Raw genomic sequence first — 27,827 nt, forward strand, 5'->3', positions numbered from 1 at the left:
ACAGACATTCAACTGTCTCAGTGATCATGAAGATATGCGCGCGGCATTCTTTCTTGGAAGAATGTGAAACTACAAAGAAATAAGCATTTTCCCCCGATTCACTATAGTATAAAGTGAAAAGTCACCTACTCTATTGCGCCTGTTATATCTGCTAAATTAAAACAATTTGAACAATCAGGGAAATACAGAAAACCCACAGAATTACCAATTATGCCTGGATACTCTGGATTAATCGGGACAATGCATATACTAAGACTTGAAGTATCATTTAATTCGCCCGGCTCCTTATGCATTAGTCCCCAAACAACTGGGCTAATAATAGCATTATAATACGACCTCATGAGTCACTTACTCTGTTGAGCCCGCTATGCTTGCATATTTCAAACAACTAGACCAATCAGGTGAGTATAGACGACCTAAAGATTCACCTATTCTGTTAGGGCCGTTATGCCTGCATATTTCAAACATCTCGGTTAATCAAATGAATATGAAAACCTAGTTATCCTCTCTCTTGGCTCAGTTATGCCTGGATAGAACCAAACAATTGGGATAATATGGACAAAACATATAGTAAGACTTGAAAAGTCACCTATATTCTTTGTCCAGTAATGCATAGATACTATAAACAATTGGGCCAATAGGGCAATATAGTAAGGCCTGAAGAGTCACCTACTCTGTTAGATCCGTTATGCCTGCATATTTCAAACTGGCTCAATCAGGGCAATAGAGAAGGACAGAAGATTCAGCTGTTCCGTTTGGTCCGTGTTTCTTGATGAAGATTTTCAATAAGTCAGCTTAAATGTTTGAAGTTTCTATAACTACGATGCGGTGAAGAAAACTGAAATTTTCTGAACAAAATTTTTAATGGTGCTGCTGATCGATCAAAATATTTAATCGATCAACTGTCTGAATTTAATCAATTAATCGAGTTGAAAAATGTTTTAATATACTGTAATACATAATTATTGTTAAATTTAACTTGTGTTCGATGATAAGCATAAGTATTAAATGTTGTATATCTGTATATATTGTATCGTCATATTACAAAACAACTATTTTAATTACTTAATAACATATTTATTATGAGGCTTATAATGTCAATTTCCCCGGGAATTTTTTAGACAAACATAAATAGCAAAATAATATGAAGACTCACCTAATTATTACTGCTTCATTCATGATTTGAAACCTGTGAGTGCATTCATGATTTGAAACCTGTGACTGCATTCATATGCTCCGAATTAAGTGTCGCTCTACGTTTAGTAACAATGTTTCCTGCATCACTAAACACGAAAAAACTTTTTTTCTGTCAAACACTTCTCCACGATCGTTCAATTTAAATCCAAACGTTTCACCGAGTTTACCTCTCAAATTCTCATGTGAAATAATGGAGTTTACACTTTTCACAAACCACGGAAAACTGATTTTTTTCCTTATCAAACTAAACACACAACCTTCACATACAAACTCAATGCAGAAACTGCAACTGCAAAACTACAGCAGTCGAAACAGAAGACTGGCCCCTATTGTAATCGAATTACCAGATTTTAGAAAGAGAAGAAGGTAGTTACGCTCTCACTTGCACACAGTATAGACATGGCTATTTTATAAGGGATGAGGGGGGGCCAATCCCAGAAAAGTATGTATTTCATATGCTAGGAAGATGAGCTGATAAGGTGGAAGTTTTTTTGGAAAACCATAAAACTTAATAAGGGTTTCGCATTGTGTTTCAACTTTCAATAGAGCTAGACTAGGTCATTGTCCTCATATCTCCATCTCTTTCTGAAGTGTTTGTGCAAAAAATTTTCCCTACGCTACCTGGTTTAAAGTTAGAAAATAATGGTACTATTGCGCTTTTAAGTAAGCAATTTCCGAGAGAGAAATATTGTCGGAATTTTTAGTATGAGTTTGTATTAACAAAATAATTAATATCAACTACAACCGATTAATTTTAATCGACTCGATTATTCGATTAAATATTTTAATCGATTAATCTTGCAACAGAAATTGATGGATTAATCGAAAATGACAATGAAAGCAGACTTTTTCTGTTTCTGACCGGAGGGTGTCACTCGATTTAAATCCTGAAGAGTTTTGTCTGTCGAACTAGTATCAATAAATTATTGTTTCTTCCACCTATCGATGGGATAAGAACCAATTTCATAACAAATTTAATACATCCCATAGGACCTTCAGTCTCACAGTAAAAAAATTCTATCCACAATGAAGAAGTAACTTTATTGCTTTTTGCAAAAGACATGAGAGATATCGCAAGCAATCCAACATTGAAACTAATGCCATTGATTTAAAAATTAATTTTTAATTTATTTAGTCCTTAATTTTTTTAAGTTATTGTACCGCAATTTCTTAATTTAATTTTATTCTGAATAACCTCATGTTTTAACAGTAATTTCTCTACTTATAGCACGGACGTATAGTAAATGCAAATTGCAGGCAATCAAGAGCTTCTCCATTCGCGATGGAAGGCAGCACATCACGTTAGCCTTTCCGTTCATGGAGGACCTGGTGAAGCGTTTCGCGGAACCCCCAGGCCCGTCTATATCACATGACGGACCCATCAAGGGGGGAAGATTCATGTGGATCACGCCTGCATTGCTGTTCGACCGATGTCCTGAAGTCATCCACGGCTTCGAAACCCTCGTCACTCTGGTGCCCACCACGCTCAGGTACTAATTCTGATATAGTCTCGATACAACCTTCCACTTAATCATAAACATCAATGTTTAGTATTATCAGAAATCTGTGGCGCATCATTCCATGAAGGGCCAAGGCCGATCAGCCGGCTACTACCCTCACATTTCTCAGTAGAGTGAACGATCATCCAACCACAAAAGAGGTATCGTGTAGTTAACAAGATGATCCCCTCCCCCAGCCATTATAGCCGGTTTTCGCAACCGGATTTCACTACTTATCACAGCTCCCCTAATTCATTAAGAAGCTCGTACCGGTCTCATACACTGGGGGAAATTTCATGAGAAAATTTCTTGCCTATGAAGACCCGAATCAGCACGCATTCCGTAACGCGAATCCAGGTATGATGCCATAAACCACGAAGCTACGGCACGGGGCATTATGAAAAATATCAATCTTCACTAATTTTCCAATGACTTATGACGTCCCTTAGTTATTGAAGCCCAAGTAGGCTTATTGTACACGTGCTCAATGAGTTTAGTGCCAATTGTGTACACCTAATTCATCAGCTGGTTCCTCCATCTGCCTTATCATGCATTCCTTTTCAGAGTTCTATAACCGTAATACCATTCAGTAGTGGCGATATTTCCTACTTAAGATCTTTTGAATCGTTAATAAATCAATCAATCAGCAAGACAGAAAGGAGGGAGGAGTAAGCTAAAAGGCTTCGGAGTCATCTTAACATTTATGTAAGCTCGCTCCTAGCCAAAAGACTATATTTTTTTTAAGTTCTAATGCTGAATGCAAGAAATGTAATGAATTAAAACTGTAAAATTCGAATTTTTCTGAGTAAATATTTCTTAAAATAGGAAGATTCAATACTGTCAACACCGAACGTACAGGAATTCCTTATTTCAATCCAGAGAATTAAAATATTATAAAAGAATTAAGAAACGAATTTTATTACGAAACAACAATCTTACATCCATACATTCAAATAATCTCAAATTGAGGACCGTTTTTGCAAAACTTCCTAACTGAAAAAACTAAATTTTACAGGAGAGGCGAAACCCTGTAGTAAGCAAAATTTTGCTGTAACTCTCTCATAGCAGAAACCAAGTTTTGGAAAAACGATCACACTTTGACACGCTACAATGAAGAGAAATAATCAAATTTTACTAAGACGCCTTTAACAATGTAGAGGCCTGCCTTATGTTAACGAATCCATCAAAATCTCAATTTTGCAAATTTTGCAGTTAGCAAGTATTGCAAAAACGATCCTCAATTATATTAGGTATTAACTCCAAAATAGAGAACCCAATATAAAATTCAATTTCTTCTCCGTTCATATAGCTAGAAAGAAGGAAACTGTGTATCATTCAACAGAAGTTCACTAGACTTTTCCATTGAAGTGAATTTACCGCAAAACATGAAAAGTTGTACGCAATAATCTGTCTTCGAGGAGAGACGAATATAAATCTTTCATTATGTCGTGAAACAAAATGCAAACGTGTGCCCAAGCTCATAGTAAGAACTTTGCAGTGGGAGTGAGCTCGCTACCTACAAATGGGAGCGTAAAGAGGGAAGGAAGCATCCTAGTCCACTTTTTCTTCTTTTCACTTATTAGGTTTCACGAGATAATGAATGTCCTATACCATCTGGAACCATTAAAATATATCAATTGGGTTCTCTACTAAAATGACATATTTGTCACAGCTACGTCATGCAGAATACTACTCTTTCCCTAGGCTTACTTAAAGATGAAGATATATTCAATCTTTGAATATTATGTATCACATATATACATCTTCTATGGAAAACTCACAATCTAAGTATAACACCTGTATATGTATTAATATCGCTAATAATTCTATATTTACTTAAATATATCTGAATAGTCAACCCATTATTTCTTTCCGACAGGACGTCGCACCCGGTGGGCCTTCTGACGGTAAATCAGAAAGGCACAGTGGAGGGTGTCAGGAGACATCTAGAGAGTCTCGTGTCTCTGCTGGCTGCCAACAGGACTGTCCACACACTCTGGCATATTCCGGTAATTGCATCACATTTATAGCAAATGAATAGTGATGTGCTTCCAGGACAGTATGTCTCCAATCAATTGTGTCCTTCAGACATTTCGTCCATATTCATATGTCCACTGAATATTCATCCACGAAATTAAGTCTACAGGTATTTTACTCATTATGAAAACCGTCTACTAGACAAATTAGCCCAAAAAAAATATGGTCCAAAAATGTTGGTCCATTAATTTAGGTCCAAAGACAATTCATTCATAAAGTAAACGTCACTGACATTTCGTATTTGAAGATGTAGCAGAACGAAGTCACGAAAGATTCCAGGACTTTTAGTACATAGAAATTACATATACAGAGTGGAAGTGAAATAATCAGGCATATTCAAGAGACGTTAAGAGCACTCTATAACTATGAAAAACCTAAATATATTTTGTTTTGAAATACACGGTTAATTACATAATTAAGTTTAAACGTTCAGCAGAGCGACAACGTTGCGTAACCTCTCATGGCAGTGAATGAACTTCAATGTAAACAAACCATTACAGAGGCTATCCGCCGGGCATAAGCTCTTACAATGACCCATCTTAACATTGATACTGCCCTCTTGCCTTAATTCTAAATTCATATTCTTCCCATTCAACTCGACATGGGTAACTATTAACAATGGAATTCCTCAAGGATCAATATTAGATCCCCTACTTTTTCTAGTGTTCATAAATGATCTTGTCCCCCCTAATAAAAGATGTAGGTCATCCCATATTATTTGTAGATGACACAAGTATAGTAATTACAGCCAATAACTCCAACATATTCCAATCTTCAACAGAGGAAGTTCTCTTCAAAATATGTGACTGGTTCTCAGTAAATATATTAATTTTAAATTGTAACAAAACTAACATAATTCAATTTAAATCCTGTCCAAATTAACCTTGCAAATTTTAAGCGCAATAATTAACAATAGATCCCTATTAGAAACAATAACAACCAAATTTCTTGGCTTAAAAATCGATAATGTGTTAAATTGGAAAAATCATATTAAAGAAATTACCCCAAACTAAATTCAGCATGTTTTGCTATTAGATCTATACAAAAGATAGTAAATATGAATACCTTAAAACAATGTACTTTGCATACATCCACTTGGTAATGAGTTTTGGAATAATATTCTGGGGAAATTCAACAGATAGTAACAGTACATTCCTAAATACAAAAAAGAGTAATTAGAATAAGAGTAGGTGCCAAATCTAAGGAATCATGTAGGACCATTTAAAAAAAACTACAAATAATGCCCATGGCTTGCCAGTATATTTTTTCATTAATAATCTTCCTCGTATGTAAGCGTGAAAACTTTGTAACTAATTCAACAGTTCATAGCATAAATACATGTCAAAAATATGGCTTTCATGCTCATCGGTAAGTCTATCGTGCTATAAAAAAGATTGCGTTATATGGCAGTAAAAATTTTAATAGCCTCCCTATCGATATAAAAGATGAAACTCAAAACGTAAGATTATTTAGGGCCAAATTAAAGAAGTACCTAATTTCTCACGCCTTCTATTCTGTAGGTGAATTCATGACATTCAATAACGCTTCATGAAATTGATACTAAAACTTTGTGTTGTACTAGTAGACTATATCGTAAACCTCGTCTGTATTTTCATCTAGAATGTGACTATAAATTAAGACTTTATAATAGTATTAAGTTTTTTGATTTGTTCCATATTCTAGCTGTGAAGCAATATATGAGTACCATGGAATGTTAATAAATACAACTCAAAAATTCATTTACAATCGTTTATGCACCAGCATATCGATGGCAAAGAAGTGATACCTCGTATCGTATCTGTGAATTTGCAGGTGAATCAGAACACTGTTTCAATAATGTAACCCTTAAAAGAACTTGAAATTTGAGCCATTTTTACATACGAGTAGATATTTATACATACTTTAAACTGGACACTGCATTATAGAGTCAATGTTCACATTTCAACTGCAGAAGCCACTGTACGTCAACAGGAAGATTTAATACAGAATCGCATATGAAATACGTAAATTAAGGAAAACAGATTATTAAATGTCATATATTTTGACGTTACAAGAAAATACTCTAAACTGTGCTACTTTCGCGTAAGTAAAGTATACTTCTTTATGATTTGAATAGCATAATACGTGTAAATTATGTTACGATCATCAATTATCCGGGACGGACGTAAGAATACCAACATAGTTTCTTTAAAATTGTTACGAAACTCTACTCCCATATTTATTTTATATCATACATGACGCTGTGCTGCATGCTGAAAATGATTGGCAACCAATTTTTAATTTTAACCAGTGTAGGGCAAGTATCATGTCCATGCCATGTCGTGCATGATCCCCCACGTGTCCATCTAATATCAGATCAAATTTCCTCATGAAATGAACTGGGATCAAATCCCTATAGGACAGTGGAACACGCACGACACATACACATTCTAATCAGTAACAGGTATTTTAATAATTGAGAGGATGAGAATGAGATAGTCCAAAGCCACACTTTTAACAAAAATGGAGTTTTGTGAGAGTTCATTTCTTATACAAATGGGGAAACTGATAGTAAAATATTATAAAAAGTACTCAAATTATGTACGTAATCTGATATACCGCACATAACACCATTGGACTCTAAACCAGCGGTGACCAAAGCGGGCGTCGAGATTACATCGTGTAATCACAGACATTCAAACGGGTACGAGGAGTTTCCTGTACAGTGTTGTGTGTTTCATTCACGTACTGAAGGCGAGCAGTGGCGGTACATGTCGCTCTACAAACTCTGTCTCTACAAGCAGTAAGGGGTGTTTCGTAAAGAATGAGAAGGAGAACTTTTTTGTTGTTCTGTCGGACAAAATGTAATAGGCCTATGTTTATTTTGCTCAACGGTTCAATTAGGAGTATATAGAAACATTAATTGCCACGCTGAGTAATGTATTACTGCTACTGCTACTACTACTGACCACTACTACTACTGTTTCTGTAATTCTTCTGTACGTGCAAGAATATTAATATTTTTAGATCTTCTCCATAGAAGGATAAAATTATTAGGTTTTATCTCAATTTTAATATTCTTAATCTTTAGATGAGGTTAACTATATATTAGTTATTCATTTAATAATGATATTGTAGAAAACTGATTCAATATTATGTGCCAACGAACTGTTAAACGCCAGGAATTGACATGTCTTAAATCATAGCCAGGAAGAGAAAGATGACATAAATAAATGTAGGAAGGCAGCTACCTAATAGGGTTTGAAATATCTCGTGCTCTAAAGCCTTTTAATAGAACAGAATTTCTCAAAAGAGTAATGATTAAAATAGCTTAATTAACTTGTTCATAAAAAGATTTTAATTTTGAAAAACTACGAAATTCCCCACCAGGTACCGAGAGAAGAATTTAGAAAATTCCTGATTATATTCAAGAGGAAGATTAAAAAAGAAGCAAGAAAAATCGTATATTATTCACTGGCTCTTGATGACAGCAGTGACATTACTGATACAGCAAAGCTTGAGATTTTTATCCGCGGGAATAATCAAGATGTTAGTTCCGGAAACATCACTGGTTGTAGTTTTCATGCCAAGTACCTTTCCTCCGTCTCCTTACTGCATAGGGTGTCTGTCGCATGTAATAACTGCAGCTCGAGTTCTGGTCACCGCTGCTCTAAACCTTTAATTCTGTCTGTATGACTTAGGACTATATTATTCTCACCCCTTCAATTATTCCACTCACAACACAGTGTGAACAAAAAATACAAACCGCCCTGTCAGTAGCCAGGCGTTACTAACTTATGACTTTTAAACAACCCGCATGTTCATTGCCGCCCTCACATAAGCCCGCCATCGGTCCCTATCCTGAGGAAGATTAATCCAGTCGCTACCATCATATCCCACCTCCCTTAAATCCATTTTAATATTATCCTCCCATCTTCGAAAGAACTGCCCGACACTTTTTCCATATAGTTGGACTACTGGATACACCCGCTCATCTTGCACCCAACAAACCAATACGTATTATTTCACCTTAGTTTCTGTGGACAAATTTCGAAGCCTACTAAAATGATATTTTCTTTTGCAGTTGGTGGCAAGCGACTTGAATGGGGCAGTTTTAGACCAAGTGCTGGACACTTGCAGTAAGAGAATCCTCGAAGTCCACGGAGACACGTTGGCCAAACTCTACCCTGTCACGAGGCCTCACGATCTTCTGCCGTTGATCAAGGTAAGGGAAAAAAGCGTTTCTGCCGATCCGGCAGGAGATTCAACGTACCGTCCTTCATTATTTCATCATTACACTGCACTCCACGAAACACTAAAAATGGTTGGTATAAATCAGAGCCATTTAATTGAACATTTGGAATTCAACCATTAGTAAGCTATAAAGCGCTACATTATAATGTGTGTGCCATGAGCTAAATGGATCCTATTCTCAGAGTCTTCTCTAAATCATACAATTAATTATGTTAAATATGTAGAAACATGTAATGACACCGTTAGGAGATAATGTATATAGAAACTAAGCGGTGATAATAATAAAAAAAACCTATCACTATACAAATGAATAAGAAAAGAATTTAACAGCCAAGAGTGAATCGACGTCTGTGAAGACATAATATATTACAACGCCATATTGAAGCGCAGTCAGATATGGAGCCACAATGTAACTTGTGCCATTTATAGCTACTATCACTTCCCTAAGTTTGTAACAAGCTTGTAGTAACTGAGAAAAACTTAAGACCAACTAACAGTGATATATTTTTATGACTAGCAAATTATTAATATATTTTTAAAACCAAATCACTTTTGCTGTAGTTATAACGCATTACTATTATCTAACACTACTAAAAGTTTATTCCATATCTTTAACGTTGAATGACGCAGACTTTCACCAAACACATGTACAGTATTTTGAGTTTTGAACTTAAACTCAAAATGTAACTATCGACTGATGCATGTTTGACCACGCTGGCTCAGCCGACACCAAAAATATTGATGTTTAATCACTTGTTACTGTGATATATATATATATATATATATATATATATATATAATTTTATCAACAGTAATCTCACTAGACGTTTTGATTTATCTAGAGAAAATCAAAACTCGAGTGGGATTTAATTGACTATTACACGATTAGAAGAAAGTATATAAAGATTAGAAGTAACGAAGTACTCCAATACAATAAAATATTGACTTACGAAAATACAACTGTCTTCAAATATATTATTGTACCATCTCAACATTACAAATATTACGCTAGATGCATGCTAGATGGCAGGAGTGTCTTTATAGAGACACTGTAATGATTACTATTCAATAAATCTTAATATTAAACAATCTCTGATACGTGACTATCCATAATATCATATAACAGAAGTTCTTTTTATCCTCTCAGAGCAGAAGCTATAACATAACCTAACTAATATACACAAGTGTTAGAAAAGTTTTAATTAACGACGATGACATAAAAAATAAACATGAATAATTTTAAAATGAATAATTATTGAATGTACAATTTTCAAATTTGAATGTGGTTGGTGGTTCAATTGATGTTATATTGGACGTGTGCGTAATAGAAGTGGAACTCGTTGATTTAGGCCTACATGGTGTATTTAACTTATTCAGAATTTCCGAATGAATAATTTTAAAAGGAATAATTATTGAATGTACAATTTTCAAATTTGAATGTGATTGGTGGTTCAATTGATGTTATATTGGACGTGCGCGTAATAGAAGTTGAACTCGTTGATTTAGGCCTACATGGTGTATTTAACTTATTCAGGATTTCCGAATGGTGCTCTTCATTTATTTGTAAATCGGATTTCAGAAGATGCATAGGTATGATCAGTGATTTTTATTAATTCTTGTTCTTGAATGCCAATGCGAGTCATATTTGAAACTGCTGTGCATCGACTGGAGTGGTTTGTAATTTTATATATATATTTTTTTTTTTGACGTCCAGACCAGCGCAGTTTCAAATGTTGGCAAACAAAGAAACAAATGCTAGGGACGCGATAAAATTAAACAAATGCTAGGGACGCGATAAAATTGTGCGATAAGCAGCCATGATTGGTTGAAATACGTCCTTTCGTACCGTTTTATTGGTCAAAAGTAGCATGACGTAGTAAGAGTGTAATAGTCAAAGTAAAAAACAAAATATAAAACGACAGAAGTGTTTTGAAATTTTACATGTTTTTGTGCCAAAACTGATCTACAGCGGAAGAAAATCAAGATGGTTTAATGTCTTCAAATTAATCCACAATTAGAAACTGAGTAATAATATCAAACATAGGCCTACATTAAAAAAGCCATAACACGAAAACTAAAGGTCACATTCCAGTGTTCTTGACATACAGTACAATACAGTAGGCCTCAGATGTCTCGTAATTGTGACTATTTAAAAAGTATTCACGTAAAGTTTGCTAACAAAAATGTAAGACAAGCAAAATTTTATTTGTAATAAGCTAGTGGTCTAGACCTTTTGTTAGATACTGTACTAGGAACACACTATACATTCAGATATATTTGGCGCTGTATTTCCCTGCCTACATGGCTAGCTATTTATCCGTATTTCTTTTCATATCGTTTTAAGCGTAGTACCAGTAGCAGTAAATTTATTATTATTATTATTATTGTTATTATTATTAACTTATTCAGTACTTCAATTAATAACTACATGACCAAATAAAACTAACTCGGTAAACAAGGCAAATATATCAAATAAGTGAAAAAATTATTAAAGAAACATAGTAAGCTGCCACCCTCGCAAATGAAAAATAAAACATAGACCTAATAAAGTGAAAAATAAATTGAGTAATAACAAAAAAATGAACTGATAGCAAATTGATAGAAATACACCGTGTCCCGCTTAGAGAGATCGAGAAATAAAGTGCTCACCATTTAAAATCAGATGAAGATATTGTTTTCATTTACTTCTGACAAGAGGCAGTAACTGTCCAAGTTTATAAACCAATGGTTTATACACTAACGTTTATTGTGGAAACAAGCCTGACGCCATTCAGTGGAACATTCCGTCACTAAACCATTCTCCTTCATCGAGGTGACAATTAAAAGGAATGTGTATTAGGACATGTGCAGAACTTTTGTTGTTGATCAACTCCCTCAGGATGGTTTTTCAGCAGTAATAAGAACCCTTGCCTGGCCACCTAGGTCACCCGACTTGATGCCCATTGACCTCTTTCTGGGACTTTATGACGAATGTTGTATACCAACGTAGTATAGTTAACACTTTGGAAAAACTGAGACAACGCATTATAAATGCAGCTGCGCTAATCACTCCACAAATGTTACGCAACACTTGGCAGAAGGTTGAGTACCTTTTGGATGTCTTCAGGGTAGCTCGAGGCGCACACATCGAGTTGCACTGACCATTCTCCGAAACTCGGACAATTTTTACAGCAAGTTGCACAAAAAGTTACGTTATAAAGCCATTATTTAAGCCTATACTTTAAATTAGCACTTATTTCTCGATCTCTCTAAGCGGGACACGGTGTGTATGTACCGGAACAATAATAAGGAAAATAAGAAGTTCGAGTAAATAAATAATTAATAAATTAATAAACGAAAACCATAAATACACATTTTAAAATGGTTCAAAGCAACAGAGAAACTTCAGTTTAGTCTGAAATAAATTAAGGTTATGTAAATTATGAAGGCTGTTCAGTTAGAGGATTGAATATACATTTTTGAAGTAGTCTACCATAAAAAAAATCGCAAAGTTTATATAACATTTACTTATGTTTACAATACTAGGCAGAACGTTAATTTACCGTTATGAGAGCAATATTTTTTCACAACGGCAGGTTTAGAACACTGTATTAGTCTATGACCAAGATTACTATATGAATCCATAATCAAAATGTACCTTGAAATTTCAAAATTTCCCATTACTAGGCTCAATGAAATAATTAAATAGTTTTTTTATATAAATTATATTTAAAGTGATTCCATTATAAAGCATTACGTGTTTTCAATCTATCTCGTTTTTCAAATACTTCTGTGCATTAACTTCTATACTTCTTGTACGTAGATGAAACTACACCTGAACATGAGTTTGCTGATACGTGTGTTCCTGATTCTTTATATCATTTTACGTTATTCAGTATAAAATTTCAGTGCCTCATGTTTTGCAACACGCAAATGTGTACGCATGTACGAAGTAGTTCGACGATTGTTTTTCTTTTTTTTTTTTCATTCAGAACATTCATTGCTTAATAATTACAATTACAACAGTCTATAGCAGCGGTGACCAAAACTCGAGCTGCAGTGATTACATGTGACAGACAGCCTATGAAGTAAGGAGACGGAGGAAAGGTACTCGGCATGAAAACTACAACCAATGGTGGTTCCTGTACTAGCATCTTGATCAATCCCGCGGATAAAAATCACAAGCTTTGCTATATCAGTAATGTCACTGCTGTTATCAAGAGCCAGTGAATAATATAAGATTTTTCTTGCTTCTTTTTTTAACCTTCCTCTTGAATATAATCAGGAATTTTCTAAATTCTTCTCTCGATAGTTGGTCGAGAAATTCGTAGTTTTTTAAATTAAAAACTTCTTATGGACAAGTTATTTAAGCTATTTTAATCATTAGACTTTTGAGAAATTCTGCTCCATTAAAAGGCTTCAGAGTCGAGATATTTCAAACACCCATTAGGTAGCTGACTTCCTTACATTCATTTTTCTCATCTTTCTTTTCCTGGGTATGATTTGAGACATGTTCATTCCTGGCGTTTAACAGTTCGTTGGCATATAATATTGAGTCAGTTTTCTACAATATCATTATTAAATGAATAACTAATAAATAATTACCCTCACCTAAAGATTATGAAGATTAAAACTGAGATAAAACCTAATAATTTTATCCTTCTAGGGAGAAGATTTAAAAATATCAATATTCATGCACGTACAGAATAATTACAGAAACATATACTTAGTGGTCAGTAATGATAATAATAACAATATAAATAATAATACATTATTCAGCGTGACAATTTTTTTTATATTCCTAATTGAACCGTTGAGCAAAGTAAACATATTACATTTTGTTCGACAGAACAACAAAAATTTCTCACGAAACCACCTCTTACTGCTTGTAGAGACAGTGTTTGTAGGGCGACATGATACCGCCACTGCTTGCCTTCAGTACGTGAATGAAACACACACCAATGTACAGGAAACTCCTCGTACCCGTTTGAATGTCTGTGATTATACTTTACTCTATCCATTGCATTGCTCCGGCTTACAAAACTTCTTGTCTTATTACAGGATAAAATCTTACAGCCATCCTTTCTTAGCTACAAAGAACTTCTAATGCTGAACGTACAGGAAGTAACTTCTCGACTTACTGCGTCCTCATCTACAACGGACCCGACGTACTTCCGGTCGTTGATGGAACATTTGCAGTCTCCGTCCTGCACCCTCGCCGATTTCCGGAGGATACACATGTATTTCATGGTGCGTAAAATGTGGACTTTATAAACCAGATACCTTATATCATTCAATTAAAGCTAAGAACATTGAATAACTGATTACATGTTCCTTACAAGCAAAGCTGCAGGTAAAGATAAAAATTATAATATGCAATAAATATAGGCCTATTCCAAAATGTTTAAGAACAAAATATTTCTGTCTGTGTATGTATCTGTAGCTGCAATTTTCCTCAATTGGTTTAGCTAATCTAATAAAAGAATCTTGAAAAGTGATACACAGAGCGATGCTATGAAATAAATCTTACACACAAATAATATTTCTGACCATATAATTATTCTTATCATTTGCTCGGAAACGATCACATTTCTATGGTGAATGCACTGGTATGAGAATAACAAAAGGAAGCACCTAGTCCAGGCCTGCAGAACTCGCAAAGTAGAGGAACTATGACGTCAGCCTCACTCCACTTCCGCTCCGAGAATGAATGTTGATGCAGCCGAGCGCAACTAGAACGCCGTGACGGCACAGGTAGAAAAGGTGGGTGGGGTAAAAGAGGGAGGAGGAAAGCAGTCGCTCTCAAGATCTACAGTTCTGCAGGCCTGACTTAGTCAAAGCCTGTTTCATAGTTGCTTTTCACCGTAAGTCTTCCAGAGTGTGACTGGAATGATACTTCGGATGTATGTTCAGATTCCCTCGGTAATTATTCGAGCTAAGTCATTTGGGGTTTTAATATCTTTTTATTTCTATTACAGAGTCCTCAGCTGGACCCCTGTATACGAGAACTGTGGAGGATCTGGAGTCATGAGCAAATAGCGGCCAAAGTTTTTCCAGTCTGCAGTGCAGGCAGTCGATTAGGTTAGCATCTTCGATGACCTGAGCTTTGAATGCTGTGAACTTGCTATTGTTTTATTTATAAAATGCTCCGAGATAATCAAAATAGTTTAAAGATTTCTAACGATAGAAATCTTTCTCTGGTTTGTTGATTACATAATCATATCACTCAAATGACATGCACATTAACAGAACCACCTACAAATTTTCAAATCTTTAATTTTATTTAATATTATAGTTCTGAAATTCCAACGGCCTAGTACAGGCTTGAGTCCGCGAAAATAAAATACAAAGACAAACTTAAAAATCGCTCAAATGCGTACGAACATTATTGTATAATTTATAAGAATGGATAAGCCTGTGTTTCTCTGTAGTATACTAAAAGTTTTACTATGTTCATCGCAGTCAATGCAATTGTACTCACTAATAAAATGCCAATCAGTAATAGGAAGCACCCACTTAGGAGTTTAGTTCTAATGTAGCATAGTAGAAGACCCTTATCCTGAGCTTTCCATATTTGAGGGGCTCACAACCAGAGTGGACCAAGTCCACCAGTGATCAGTTTGTGGATTAATAGAATCTCGGATGAAGAAAACTTAGATTTATTCATTGCCATAACAAATAAAGTCCATAACTCATTTGTTACTCCACAGAGGGCAGCATTTCCTATGGAAGGTGAAGGTTGCTAAGCGTGAGCCAGGAACTTTAAGACTCAATATCTCAGAACTATTCCAGATGGACTTGGTCCACTCTGGTTGTGAACTCCTCATTTATTAAGTTCTAAACGTATAATATATTTTCAGGGTCACTACTCTACACTACGTCTGCTCAAGGCGATATGTGTGTGATGAACCAAAGCAGCAGTTCAACGTTAGCGTTGCTGGGTCATGTTACCCACGTGCCCGTCAAGGAAGGTCTACACAGCGTCATCAAGTGCCTCAAGAACCAAGATTTGGCCCTCTCACCACGTGAGTCATATTCTCATATACTTCATAATATGCGTATATGCACACATATTTATTTTTGTAACGAACATGCTGTTTCTATAGTTTCATATCACCCAATTTAATACTATTACGGACTATGACGAAAAAAATGGATGCGTGAAAATTAATTACATTTAATTAGTAACACAATCTCGTAAATAAGAGTAAATTCATATACAGAGCGATCGAAAAGTCGTGCACATTAAAATTATAATGTCTATATTGAGTAATGCAGTTGGAAAGTGCTATCGGCTACCGCTAGATAGCATCATGGATATTAACAGCAACAAACCTAAACGTCATTGTGATGTGTATGTATACACTGACGCTTGTAGTAGTCCTTTGTTTATTGCTCAGCAACGAGTTTTCATTGTTAAACGTTATTTTTCCAGTCGTTCTTATGCACGTGTTCGTAGGAATTATCCGCATGTGGCAGTGCCTAACAATTCGACCGGTGTTGTGTACATAAACATCATTACACAATTTATTGCGCTTCTTGACATTGATGAACGTGATTGTTGGTTCCAGCAGGACAGTGCCACATATCACGCATCTAATGAAACCATGCAGTTTTTGTGCTAGTTTTCAGGTGAGCGTATCTCAAGGATCATGGCCCCCACATTCCCCCGATTTGACGTCCCCAGATTTCTTCCTGTGGGGTTAACTTAAAGGAAGGATATACAAAAACAGGCCGCACACTCTGGAGGAACTAAAGATGAACATAACAACGGAGATTAACATCAGTGTACTCGTGCTCAAAAAGTAGCCGTAAACATAGTAAAAAAAAGTTCGTACATGCATTACTAAACGGGGCTGCCATTTTCAGCATATATTGTAAAAATTGATGCAACTCATGTGAAAATTGATGTAAGTAAACGTAATAAATTCATCTTTATAAATATATGTGAACGTATTGTTAAGATGTGCGCGACTTTTGGATCACTCTGTAGAATATGAAAAAATCTGGCTTAGATGTACCATAGGTGCTGCAGACGCTATTTTTATTCGAGTAGTATTTGTATCGATATTATAATAATTACTGGTTTGTCAGTGCTGTCTATAGTAATTTCAAATCACCAGAACTACAGTCGATTGCCATATCACTTAATCTAACAGGTAGGCTAAGTCTCAAGTACAGTAACAGCTCCGAACTCCTTGATAGGTAGATCGACAACTGCGTGACAGCTAGCCTGTCTGTGATAAGGTTGGAGGATATAACGCGAGAATAGCTATCCTTTGTACCTGGAATACTCCCTTTCGCGTTGGCAGCAATGGTATATCGATAATAGTTATATCGATATGAATGCTAAAAAAATGAAAATAGTAGTGGAAGCACCTGTAATACATCTGTTCATAAAATACATTCAGTACTTTAGGAAAAATCTATGTACACAGCCAGATAAAGAGAAAAATAGCATATCCAATAACATTTTTTTTTCGGTAGAGGAATGCTGAAAATGTGTATTTCCGTTACTACCGAAAATAATACTTTCAATAACAAAATACAGGGACCTTAAAATATAAGGCTTCCGTAGCACGAGATCTTGCTCCCGGGCGATAGATCAAGCATCAGCCGGTAAAATCCTGCCTACAACGGTGGAAGAAGAAATGGATTATGAAACCTATCTTACAGTAGACCCCTGACCATATTGTCCTTCCTCTCGTATATAAGCTTGACATCGCTAGAATATGTACTGTATGTTGTCACTCACCCGTCCAATCTCATCAACTGAAATTCTTCTTATTTCATGCTCAGCATTAGCCTGGAATTCTTCTAGTGTTTGAGGATTCATGCGAAAACTACCCCATAACTACAGAAATTAAGAATGGAGAAATGAAGGAAAAATGAAAAAAACAAAAGTAGAAACAAAAAATAAGAAATGTAGGAAAAAAGATAAATTAAAAATAAAAGATGAAGTAAAGAAATCAGGAAATGTAGAAAGAAAGAAAAAATGAAAAGAGGAAAGAAGAAATAGAGCAATCAAGAAACGGAGAAAGAACACACCAAATAACAAAAGATTAAATACAAGAAGCAAAAACGGGAGGAAGAAGACTAACACTAAAGAGAGGAAACAGAGAAATCAGGAAATGTTGAAGGAAATCGAAAATCGAAGAAGAAAAGAAGAAATAAAGGAAGAACCGAAAATGAAAAAAGAAATAGAAAATTCAATAAATGATGAAAGAAGAGAAAAATGAAAATAGTTGAGAGGGAATAGAGCAGTCAAGAATCTAGAAAGAAAGGTAACCCCAACAAAGAAAAGAATAAGTAGAGAAATCAAGAAATGGCGCAATAAAGGATCATGAAAAAGAAAAGAATAAATGGGGAAATCAAGAAATGAGAAAGAACGGCGACATGACCAAGAAAAGAGAGTAATGAAAAAATGAAGAAAGAAAGGAAGCGCCAAAAAAAGAAGAGAATATATAGAGGAATGGAGAAAGGAAAGAATAGTAAAATAAAGATATGGAGAAAGCACTCACGGGGAGTGGAGTAGAAAAGAACACGTAACGCGACTATACCGGCCAGTGCGATTCCCCAGAACGCATATGCCGTACGGCAGCTATATATTATAACGACTCTGTATTATTTCGAAAATATATCATAGGCCCTATTGATAAATAAACCATTTTATAGCATGTAATAACTATGTAAGCATTTCTCAAATTATTTATATTCACAAATCAATTCCAAGTAAAGAGAATTATCATCCCTGGCTGGGATAATTAGCGAATGAGAAGTGAACATACTTTTAGTACTGAGAGGAAAACCATATTCCCATTTGCAAATCTTACCCAGTTTAATAGAATGCTGTGTTCACAATATTTTTTTGTTCAGATAATACTATGCAACAAGTTTCTAAAATATGCTACAAAGATTGCCACTAATTACATCATCTCTAGAGTATCATTGCTTTTTATTACAGCTTCTTCACCAGAAGACAAGCCACTTCGCTCCAGATCGTGCTGCGCCTGCGCGGTGTGTCGTGGAGAATCAAGTCATTGTCGATCAAGACGCCACGATAAATTGACTTCTGTCGGTGCGGAACCTTTTCAATTACTTATTCTATACTAGCTAATACCACAGTCTAGTATATACAGTCACGAAGCTTGAGTTGTGAGGATGCTAGGAACAATAGACTGTGCCGGTACTATTTCGCATTTTCTGTAATGAGGCGATATTAGCGATCCTAGTGGTTAGCAACTATCTATGGATGCATGTTTGCTACGTATTGAGCTTCGTCACTGTATATACTAGACTGTTCTAATACTGTCGTTAAGAATTCAATGCATAGGAACAAGCCAATTTGTACTATAGATAATTAAAATGTACTATTTTAATGTAGGATCAAGGAGGTAGTGTAGGGCCTACTATATTTTCATTTTATGAGAAACTTAATGAAAGTGGTGAAATCACATTTAGCAGCTTATTAAACACATACACACATCCAAGTAGTAATTAATATGTGAATATTTCATGAATATTGTTTACGTGTTACTACGAAACACACGAGAAATTATAACCTTCAGAACAACAAAAATTATCATATATCTCTATCCCAGTGATGCGTTAGGGCTAAAAATTTATATACTCGTAGTACTATTTATAATAATAATTAATAATTAGTTGTGTGTTAGAATATATAAGGTAAGCGTCTGGTTTACACTCTTTGGAATTCAAAGAGTCTTTGCTCAACACATGGTATTTCAAATGAAAAGAATTGTTTCTTGTGTAAACCGCGCCACAGATTTTGTTACCTGTGGGGAGGGTACTGTAATCTTCCTTTTGTTTACGTTTATTGTCGAAAAAATGTGAATAGGTTTCGGAGTCGATGTTCACCAGACGCAGTAGTAGTTTATTGACATTTCTGGCTTTGAGCCAGAGACCGTTTTAGCGTCTTATACGCGCAGAATGCCCTCTCTAGCCATTGTACATAAATAACAATAAATAAATAAATAAATAAATAAACATATATATATATATATATATATGCCTCTAGCCTTGTTATTATACAAGGCTACTAACCCGATCCATGATAGACAGGGCAGGCTTGTTAGTCATAACTGTTTATACATGGATAATTCTCGGCAGATGCGTCCATGTCGCGGGGGTGGGCACCTCATTGGTGGCTAAATTCTGTCGAGGACCCAGTGCCTCAGGGTATATTGAGGCCCCCTGCACGGGGATACGTGTGAAGACTGTAACGGTCAACCAGGCGACGTGTAACCATGTGATAGTCACAACGGCTGGAAGAGCGGAAGCAGCAGCCCTCTCTGAAGGGGTTAATACACAGAGAAGCATGGACATATGCTTGAAGATGGCAGCCCCATCATTGTCCTTACCCTGCGCAGCGCTCGTAACGCGGCCAGGGGACATTTTACTTACTGCATTGCCTCATCAAAGAATAAGCCGGACTGATACTCATAAGACGAAAACAGCAAGGAATAAAGGTAGACGATCAGGATTTGCGGAAAATCTTAAAATAGGAGCTTGGAATGTGAGGGGCTTGTGTAATAAAGAATCCGAATTAGAAGTTGAATTAAAATCAAGAGACATAGATATAGCAGCTATATCAGAAACTAAGAAGAAACTAAAAGGCTCAAAGGAATTAACAGATTATATACTAATTTATAGTGCAGTAACTCAGGAGAAAAGGGCAAGCGCAGGAGTAGCCCTTATGGTGAAGAAATCATTGAAGAATAGAATCCAAAGTTACAACTGGGTAAGTGAAAGAACTGTAAGCGTGAGGCTTCACATACATCGAGGATACTTAACAATAATTTCCATTTATGCACCTGAAGAAGGTAGAAGTAAAGAAACAGAGGAATTCTACTCTGAACTACAAGAATACATATCAAAACTAAATAAAAACGACTACTTAATTATAGCTGGGGACTATAATGCTCGGATTGGAAATAATCCAATACAGGATATAATGGGGCCACATGAAGAAAGAGTTGAAAATCAAAATGGGAAAGCATTAAAAGATTTCTGTGCTCATAATGAAATGAGAATAACGAACTCCTATTTCAATCATCGAGGGATACATAAATTTACCTGGTCTCAACGAGGACTTCGAAGCATAATAGATTATGTGCTTGTCAATAGAAAACTAGTATCTTCAATACAAGACACACGAGTATTTCGAGGAAGCGATGTTGGTTCAGATCATTTTCTCCTTGTTGCAAAATTAGTTCTCTTTAAAAGATGGTGGAGAACAAGAACAAAAGAAAAAGGAAAACCCATAGAAACATATAAAGTCAATTTATTTAGAGAAGAGAGCATTCGGGCGTTATATAGTAAACGAATGAAACAATATATGGAAGGTATAGAATTCAACGACAACATAAATCAGAACTGGGACAAATTGGAAAATATCCTACATAAAACAGCAACAGAGGTTTTAGGAAAAAGGAAAAAAAGAAGACAGAAAAGAGGACTTAAAGTATGGAACGAAAATATAGAAGATAAGATACATCAAAAGAAACAAGCATACCTAAAATACAAACTAAATCGACAGAAGATAGAACTAACTACAAACTAAAATGTGCGATAGTTAAAAGAGAGGTAAGGAAAATAAAGAGACAACACTGGGAGAAATACATAACAGATATAGAACATGATGTACATGGACAACAACGAAAGGCATATAAAATTATGAAATTCTTAAACAACAATGAAAAAGACACACTCCAAACGAACCCAATAACATTGAATGATTGGGAGCAATACTATATTGAATTATGGACAGATAAAAACGATCCTCCTTGGAGTTTAGAAGAGAATGATCCAGATATAGATCCCATTACTTTAGAGGAATTAAAAGAAGCCCTAAAACAATTAGAAACAGAAAATCCCCAGGCACAGACGAAATAAACAATGAATTACTAAAATACGCAAATGAAACATTTTTAGACAAGTTTTTAGAATTGATAAATATGCGTTGGAAAAATGGATTTATACCGGATAAATGGAAAGAAGCCTTAGTAATACCATTACATAAAAAGGAGATAGGAATAACTGCTCGAACTATAGAGGAATAAGCCTCCTGAATTCCTCGTACAAAGCATATGCAAAGATTTTAACGAAAAGGTTAAGCATAATATCAGAAAATATATTACTAGAACAACAGCATGGATTCAGGAAAGGCTGCTCGTGTATAGATTGTGTATTTACAATTTCCCAGCTGGTAGAAAAGAGAAGAGAATATAATCTTCCAATGTATATTGGCTTTATAGATTACGTAAAAGCCTTCGATAATGTACAAAGGAACCTATTATGGGCTATACTAAAGGGCAAAGGTTTTCACTACATCTCATAAGAGCTATTCAGAGCCTTTACACAGAAACAAAAATACAAATATCAAGTGGCACAAGAAGAAGTAAAGAAAACATTTTAACAAACCTAGGAGTAAGACAAGGGTGTCCGCTGTCGCCCGCATTGTTTAATTTATATATTGACCAAGTCACACAAGACTGGATAGAATCAACAAAGAAATTGTACAAAACAGTTTTAACAACTCTTTTATTTGCAGATGATCAATTAGTAATAGCTGCTTCAGAGAATGGTCTTCAGAAACTAATATATGAATTACAAATCACAGCCTCAAACTATAATTTAACAATATCTCCGACAAAAATAAAAATTTTAGCTTTCCAAGGGAAAACAAGGTACGATGTAAAATTTTAATTAACGACATTATAGTAGAGCAAGTAAGAGATTTTAAATACCTGGGCTGTAAAATTGGAAACACAAGAGAATTAGATCAACAAAGAAAATTACAAAATTTTAATCAAATATGTGGAACGATTAAAAGAACCCTATTAAACAAAACAAGGAAAGAAACCATTTTGAAGTTCTACAAAGTCTTGGCAGTCCCATCTCTCTTGTATGGGTCAGAATGCTGGACCCTAACAGAAAACCAAAAGCACAAAATAGAAGTATCAGAAATGAGATTTTTGAGATCGATAGCTGGATACAGAAGAACAGACAGACAATATAATGAAACGATAAGAGACGAACTGAATATATTCAACTTAAACAATAAAATAAAAGAATATCAAGAAAAATATTATGAACACTTACAAAGAATGACAGAATACCGTATTCCTAAAAATATTCTAGAGTACAAACCCAAAGGCAAGAGAGACAGAGGAAGGCCTACGAAGAGATGGAGAGATCAATTTCTTTGAGAGGACGGAACAGGTCGAAAGGCCTAATCCCTGATGATGATGATGATGATGATGATGATGATGATGATGATGATGATGATGATGATGATGATGATGATGATAATATATATATATACACACATATAAGACTATTTCTGGCATAAGTGCCAGTAGGTGTGTGAGTGCAGTGATTGATTCCTTTTATTTCGGTGTAGGCCTAATTTGTTAATTTGCGATATTTGTAGGAGCCTATTTAGTAAGAATAACAAAGTACCTAGTGATAACGAGGATTATACCTGCGATAAGAGGGAATGTTTTCTTATAGAGTATTCTGAATCTCACCGGACCGGTGGGCAACAATGACGTCACGCTGCAGCGAAATAGGAACATAACTGCTGGAAGATTCTTTGGTTATCATGGCGGCTGTACAAGTTGTTGTCTGTGCTATGCTAGCAAGATTTTGCGAAATTTCCGTACTGTTATTTTGTTCAAAGGAAAGAGAGCATAAACAATTTATTTCTTGAACCATTAGTAATAACTGGTCCGTTGACATGTTCACTCATAAGCCATTAACGTATTGTTTTTACGTTGTGCTCATTACAAACAGTACAGCAGAACTAAAGCAGAACACACTGCCATGACACAACAGTGCACGATGTCATTCGTCTGCTAATTCCCGCCCTATACAAGAACCAATCAGATTCACTGATGGCGCTGATGAAGACTGCCACCACTTCTGCAAGCTGATGAAACCGGTGCGACACCGGTGGAGCATCAGTGACGTTTTCGTTGAAATTCGGATCACCGCAGTGCAATCAGATTGCTCAGCGCTGAGATTCGGAATACGCTCTTAGCTTGAACTATACCGGTACTACGTTGCAATACTAACTCAACTTCTCGACAGCAGATCACTCAGTGAAACTACATGCACACAGCGCTCGCCAGAAGAGCAACGGGACTGTTGGCCTGGGTTATTTCCTGCACTTTTCAACAAATGGCTTTAAAAATAAACTCTTTTCTTAGGATTTTCCTTTTTCACTCCCATGTTACTGACCTCAAACAAAAAGGAAAGGAATGCAGGGAAAGGTAAGGAGCGGGTAAAGTGCGATTCCGTAATGATATTTTCCACTACACGTAAATAAATTTGGATGGGATCATAATATCCCCTGCGCCACACCTCCAGGCTTGAAATATTGGCAATAACGTTCAATACGTTTTGAGTTGTTTTCTTCAGCCAAATTACTAGGCAGTCATCGTCATCTTAAAGCACTTTTAAAAATATTACGCGTTTGTGAATAATTTGTTCGGTATTACCAACGTTATTTACTTTCTTGAAAAATTCGCACAGACTTCTCTGTCAATTGATTTTCCGGAACAAGATCTTCAGTGCAGTGAATTATTTTATGGTTTACAGAATTCGCGGGACTTACAGCATGTAGTTGAAAAACTACAGTGAGCCGGCTTTTAAATGATATGCACTTGAAAGCTACATAAAGAGATAAACAGTTTTCGTAGAACAATATTCCACCACTTCATTCTGCGAGGAGAAATTTGACAATTCTCTGTCGAACAGCATTCGAGAAAATATCATCCGTGTTTGTTTTCGTTTACTATTATTGTTTATAAAGTCAAATGATGGTGATGTAAAAATGAATACTTTTATAACAGACTCTCTATACCTCGAATTACTATTAGTAAATATCATTTTATTTAAATGAAGTCCATGTCGAATTTGAACACATGCATTTGAAGGGTTCAGAACGATAGTGGGCCAAGCGCCATTTACTAAACCGTAGAAAACAAGTGTTAAAATGAAGTTCTTACCATAATTCAATAGAAACATAAAGCAAGTACTGGGGTTCTGTAAGAAGGGAGAGCTACTGCGTAACAACAGACACCATCGTGCCCGTACAGCAATTGCCAACCTGCTAAGAAACAGAGGATGGGAAGTACATGTGTGTCTGAAGATGATTCTCATAGAAGAGTCTATATAATTGCCATCAATAGAAGAACCCAGAAAGCGATGGTCTTAGACCCTACGATTTGCTTTGAACGAGACACAAATCAAGAACTGCAGATAAATGATGACAAGCGAGCTAAATATGTACCTTGTCTTCCATACCTCAGTGAAAAATATGGCATTTCGCTTTACAACTGGGATGTTACAGGCTTACTATTTGGAGCGAGGGGTTGTTTACCAAAATTTACATGTAATATCCTTAAATCCTTTCAAATTCCTTTTTATGAGGTTCAGAAGATTGTAATGGAAATTCTGAAGGCATCTCTTCAAATTCTACACTATCATCTATATGTTAACACGTAAATTTTTGTTTTAATGTACAAATCGAATCATTATTTTGCTCGTTTCATTTCCCTTTATCTTTTATGTTCGTTAATTCCGGATCCCAGTGGTCAACCTCACTTGAGGACGGATGATTTCAAATATAAAAAAGTATACATATTAAAACTAAATGATATCTCAATCTTCATTAAACTATGATATTCACTTAACTTTAACTCTTGCTTTCTCCGTTTTTAATAAATTACGCTTGGTCCACTACGGCTCTGAACCCTTCATTTATATTACGAAAATGAAAAGTTCTATTGCAAGACATGGCTTTTAGACGTTCAATAAACATTATACAAGTACAGTAAACAAATTTTCAAGATGTTGTAACTAATACAGCCCTCTTGTACAGCAGGCAGCGTGGGACAGGAATCAGCATTCCACAGGCCTTTGGCATCGTCTCCCAGCCAGAGGTACTCCCTGAGAGCCCCACCCTTGTGTTCGTCATCAAGGTACCGGAGACCTGAGGGGCCCCAGCAAGGTCTTCATACTCCAGTACCAGTCGTCCTCAACTACTACTCGTCCCCTTCGAGCATGGTGACTCCCACACCCCCTATGTGCTACCGATGGAGGATGTTCGCCGACAACTGATCCACGATCACTTAGTCAAGAAACTGCCGCAATTAAGACTAATAAAATTTCGTGCGTTATTCACGGATTTCGGTCTCAGATTCACAATCTCGCATAAGCAACCTCGTCTTTGAAACCAAAGGGATGATTATATTTAACGACAATGATTTGACTGGTACATCAAGAACTGAAGACATGGGCATATTTAATAAAAATATTTTATATGATCGAAACACTAAAATGCATTGGAAATTGTATAATAAAACGTAATTCGTCGATAATATTATAATTGATAAGAGTCCGGAATTTTAGGTGCTAAAAGTTAAGAATGACACTGAATGTAGATGAATAGATGTGGTGCCCGTGAGGAGGGTTTTAAGCCTAGTTCACAGATGTCCGATATGTAATAATAGACAACAGAGTCACAAGGACTGGGTAATGAATCTTGTAAACCGTGCGTTAATTTCTAAGAGCAGTTAAGAGAATTAGAGATCTTTAACGGTACCAAAAGGAAAATACTGAATGACAAGAATGACGTGTCAAAGAAGTGGGGGTGTGGCTTCTATTTTATAAACTATACCGAGGAACAATGTAAACTTATAGCACCTAAATTTCCGGGCTCTATTGATAATATAGCTGCTGATATTCTACTTGAATGCCGAATTAACGATATATTTTAAATACAATCTACGACCCTTAATTAGATATAAGAACTATGTAATTTAATCAAAATATTTCTGTATTTTTTATGATTCCTCATTCTACAGGAACGGCAGCATTCTCGGTTTAATTCTGGCTGTGCTGCTACCCTAGAAGACACTTTTGTGGTGGAAAATTTCCACGGGAAAATTTACAATTACACAATATAATTTTAGAAACCACATTGATGTACGAGAATGATGTGACAATTCTACTGAACTCAGATTTTCGATAATTATCTATTGGAAGCTCGATATATACTGTAAGATTCTTATCACTACTAATTAGTATGGCGCGCTAAGATAGAAAATCAAAGAAGTGTTCTTATGTAAGGAAGTAAATATATCTTAACCAATAGAAATGACAAAGCTCATAACCAATTAATAACACTAAATTTACAAAATTTGCAATTCTCATAAGCAGCACAATAAACAAAAACACTAGTTATACATGGCTTTATTAATATCAACTTGAACATTGAGATCTAAATCACCGTTTTTTAAATAGGAAAAATATTTAATTACTTGAAAAACATTATCAGTACATCAGTTATATTCGTAAAATGAATATGAAGAGTACTGTGACAGAAGCTGTGTATAAGATAGAAGAAGATTCCGAATAAAGAATGGACACACATTATAAATAATTTTCTGGGTAAAAAGATTTTCGAAGTGACATTGAACTTAACTTTCTTGCTTTCTTCATGAGCTTTATTTTTACAATACTACTTACCTAACAAATTTTACTCCAATTTGGAAATATAAATCACAAATTGTTAGTTTAAATTACTATTGAGAATGTGGTCTAATTGTGTTCAATTTAAATTCTTGTTTCATATTTTTAACACTATCTTCAAGGTAGAATATTTTAAAATCTTGCTTAAACACAAGTCTTGAGGTTCTGAGCTTAAACCATTTACTATTACTTATATTGTTATTTTGAAATAATCAATCTTTATGGTAAACAAAATGTACAAAAAACAAGATACACATCACTTTTATATATTTGCTTTTTAATTTGCATTTGCAAACGTTTTCACCCTCCAAAGGGGCATCA

General features: G+C 35.4%; 1 protein-coding gene across 1 annotated transcript; it reads left to right on the forward strand.

Annotated features, from left to right (window-relative positions):
* The first annotated feature begins 367 nt into the window (after positions 1–367).
* LOC138705605 (uncharacterized) lies at positions 368–27,827 on the forward strand. The gene is made up of 9 exons (XM_069834206.1): positions 368–401; positions 2,426–2,687; positions 4,576–4,705; positions 8,797–8,937; positions 14,007–14,195; positions 14,924–15,026; positions 15,806–15,970; positions 18,910–19,023; positions 25,858–27,827. The coding sequence occupies exons 1-9, from the start codon at positions 368–370 to the stop codon at positions 26,091–26,093; spliced, it is 1,374 nt and encodes a 457-aa protein (XP_069690307.1). The 3' UTR covers positions 26,094–27,827.

This window comes from Periplaneta americana, chromosome 9, assembly GCF_040183065.1.
Source record: "Periplaneta americana isolate PAMFEO1 chromosome 9, P.americana_PAMFEO1_priV1, whole genome shotgun sequence".
Lineage (NCBI taxonomy): Eukaryota > Metazoa > Arthropoda > Insecta > Blattodea > Blattidae > Periplaneta > Periplaneta americana.

Excerpts from the sequence above, each read along its gene's own strand:
- LOC138705605 (XM_069834206.1), top strand. The coding sequence starts at position 368 with ATGCTTGCATATTTCAAACAACTAGACCAATCAG. Across the intron at positions 402-2,425 it reads CAAACAACTAGACCAATCAG|CACGGACGTATAGTAAATGC; the intron begins GTGAGTATAGAC and ends CTCTACTTATAG. Across the intron at positions 15,027-15,805 it reads CAGTGCAGGCAGTCGATTAG|GGTCACTACTCTACACTACG; the intron begins GTTAGCATCTTC and ends ATATATTTTCAG.